The sequence below is a fragment of the Phaethon lepturus genome, unplaced genomic scaffold (assembly GCF_000687285.1).
Source record: "Phaethon lepturus isolate BGI_N335 unplaced genomic scaffold, ASM68728v1 scaffold3440, whole genome shotgun sequence".
NCBI classification, from domain to species: domain Eukaryota; kingdom Metazoa; phylum Chordata; class Aves; order Phaethontiformes; family Phaethontidae; genus Phaethon; species Phaethon lepturus.
In genome coordinates, this window is record NW_010513856.1 from 2,245 (window position 1) to 4,907 (window position 2,663).

At 37.4% G+C, this 2,663-nt stretch overlaps 1 protein-coding gene across 1 annotated transcript in view; it reads right to left on the reverse strand.

Moving 5' to 3' along the window:
* Window positions 1–601: 601 nt before the first annotated feature.
* MIER3 (mesoderm induction early response 1, family member 3) overlaps window positions 602–2,663 on the reverse strand; it is a gene marked incomplete at its 5' end in the record, with an annotated part of 5,537 nt that continues 3,475 nt past the window's right edge. Inside the window, 3 exons of the mRNA XM_010291079.1 lie at window positions 602–1,059; window positions 1,177–1,322; window positions 1,503–1,630. Coding sequence (XP_010289381.1) covers window positions 602–1,059; window positions 1,177–1,322; window positions 1,503–1,630 — 732 coding nt within the window. The remainder of the gene's footprint in view (window positions 1,060–1,176; window positions 1,323–1,502; window positions 1,631–2,663) is intronic.

Here is a 2,663-nt window from a genome sequence, read left to right on the forward strand (position 1 = left end):
GCATCCAAGTGTAGGTCTTCATACTTTACTCGTGTTAAGTCCCTTGTGCTAGCTTCCACCAAGATGAACTTGCTGTTTTTTAAACTGAAGTGCTCTAGTTTAGTATCACATGAGAGAAGGTTCCATTTAGAAAACATCCTTGTATGTTTGTGCAGTTTAAGTTAAACCCATCCCTGACTTCATAAGAAAGAAAAAAAAAAAGCTACAATGAGCAAGGATCAGGATTGGTACCTGTAAACATTGTTATTACACTGCATCCGTTATGGCAAAAAGTAACTTAGACTAAAAAGCCACTCCAATCAGTTCAGAACTTCTGTGCTGGTCTTGAAATGGTGGCCTCTGTCTACAGGCTTTAAAAAAAAAGAAATTGAAGCTGCACCACAGAGTTCTCTTAGTCACAAACTCTGCTGAACATTTCCACATTTATGGACTGGAAAAAAAAAAGAGATTACTCTTGATAAATCAAGATATAGTTCTATACATAAAGACATCACTGATGTCAAAGTTCAAACTTCCAGTGAAAGACTAAGCAAACTTGATAGCTCCCATCAAGTTTACTACTACTGCATAAAGTACCCACTGTTTGTTTAGTTTTACACAGTCATTCTGAGTGAAGGGCAGTATGTTGGTGAAGAGCATGGGTGTTGATAAAATCATTTGTCTCATTTGCAGATAGACTGCTGAAGTCAGCCACTGAAACAGCCATTTTGGCACTGGTAATATGGTGTGTGTGGTTCTCAAAGTCCACACCAAGGTTATTTACAGAGACATCATTCATGAAAGATTCTGGGACAGCAATTCCCATTTTCAATCTCTTCACAGGTCTTTCTGTCTCCTCACTGCACATGTTCATTTGGTTTAGCTCTGAATGATAAAAGCCAGTCTCAAATAAATTAAAACAATCACTTTCACCATTGCTAGGCAAGTTAAGCAATTCTTCTGTTCCAACAGGCACATGATTAACTGGTGCTCGGGGTAAACTGTCCATAGGAGGAAAGGCATCATCCGGGCAGTTCACATCTGAATTGTGGCAGACTGTAGCTACACTGTTTGTCAATGCTGGAAAAAAAGATGAACACAAAATGTAAATGAAATAGTTGTTTATATAGTTACAAAGTTCTTTTCTGTTTTGTTTTTGGTTGGTTTTGTGTTGTTTTTTTTTTCCTCTTGATTTACCTGTCAACTCATTAGCAGTGATAGAGTTCAGAATGCTTAGCTGTTGATCAGGATTGGTTTCTGTTCGAGTATTAGATGTTAAGGCTGAAGAATGCACTGCTCCACCAAGGGCTTCTGCTTCATCTACCAAACGATCCATGTAGTCCCTTAAAGAATATGGCATTCATAATGGGTTATTTAACAGGAAAACAATGCCTAAAAACGATGGATTTAATTTCAGTTGCCATAGCCACTGCAACATTACACTGCAATGATGGGAAGAAAAAAATAATCTTCTACATTTACAATTTGCAACAGAAAACATATTCCAAGAACATTTTACTTACGTAACACCTGGATGATGGTTATATCTCTTCTTTCCAAATCTTGTTTGCTGAGCAAAGTAATCATAACGTTCTGACTTTTTCCACATGTAATAGAAAGCCACACACTCAGCAACTGTTCTGGTTCTTACCTAAAAGAAGGCAGGAAGAATTGACAAGATTAATGCAAAGAATTATGTTTTGTCATCTCCCCAGTCCCCATATTCCTGCAATATTGTTAGTTTTACTGTTCTAGTATCTGGAACAAACCAATTAAATCGGGAGACTTGAAGAGAGATATACAGTTTCAAATTTCTTTACAGAGAGGGTGGTCAAACACTGGAACAGGCTTCCTAGAGAGGTGGTTGATGCCCCAAGTCTGTCAGTGTTTGAGGCATTTGGACAATGCCCTGACATGCTCTAACTTTTGGTCAGCCCTGAAGTGGTCAGGCAGTTGGACTAGATGATCGTTGTAGGTCCCTTCCAACTGAAATATTCTATTTATTCTAAATAAGTATTAGATCTGTTGTATTGTATGCATTATTGTTGTTGGTTTGTTGGGGGTTTTTTTGTGGTGGTTTTTTGGGGGTTTTTTGTTTTTAAACTAGATTGAAACTGTACCTACATCTGAAACATTTCAGTTCAGAACCTATATAATGATTTTTTTTTAAACTATAAGACAGTCTCTCTCTTAAGATGGAAAAAGCTGAGCAAATCAGTGACCTAAGAGAAGTGAAGCAGAAAAGAGTTTGGGTACTTAGACAAATTCCAGTTCGTAGTGACAGATCAATCAACTCACATGCTTTACTACATGTTGGAAAAAAATATTTTAAAAATTATTTCTTTGTATCTCTGGTGAATTACTGTTTATTGGTAAGGTCCATTTAAAATTTGAACCACCCAAATATTTCTCATAGGACAGGTTAAACCAAGTGTTGAGCAGGACTATCTGACTGTTGTTGAACAGCAACCACAACCCTATAAAGTTTAGCTGAAATACAACAAAAACACCAGTCTCCTAAAGAAAAAACTTGTTGTGGTTTTAACCCTGGCCAGCAACTAAGCACCACACAGCTGCTTGCTCACTCCCCCTCAGTGGGATGGGGGGAGAACTGGAAGAGCAAAAGTGAGAAAACTCATGGGTTGAGATAAAGAGAATTTAATAATTAAAAAAACCCAAACCAA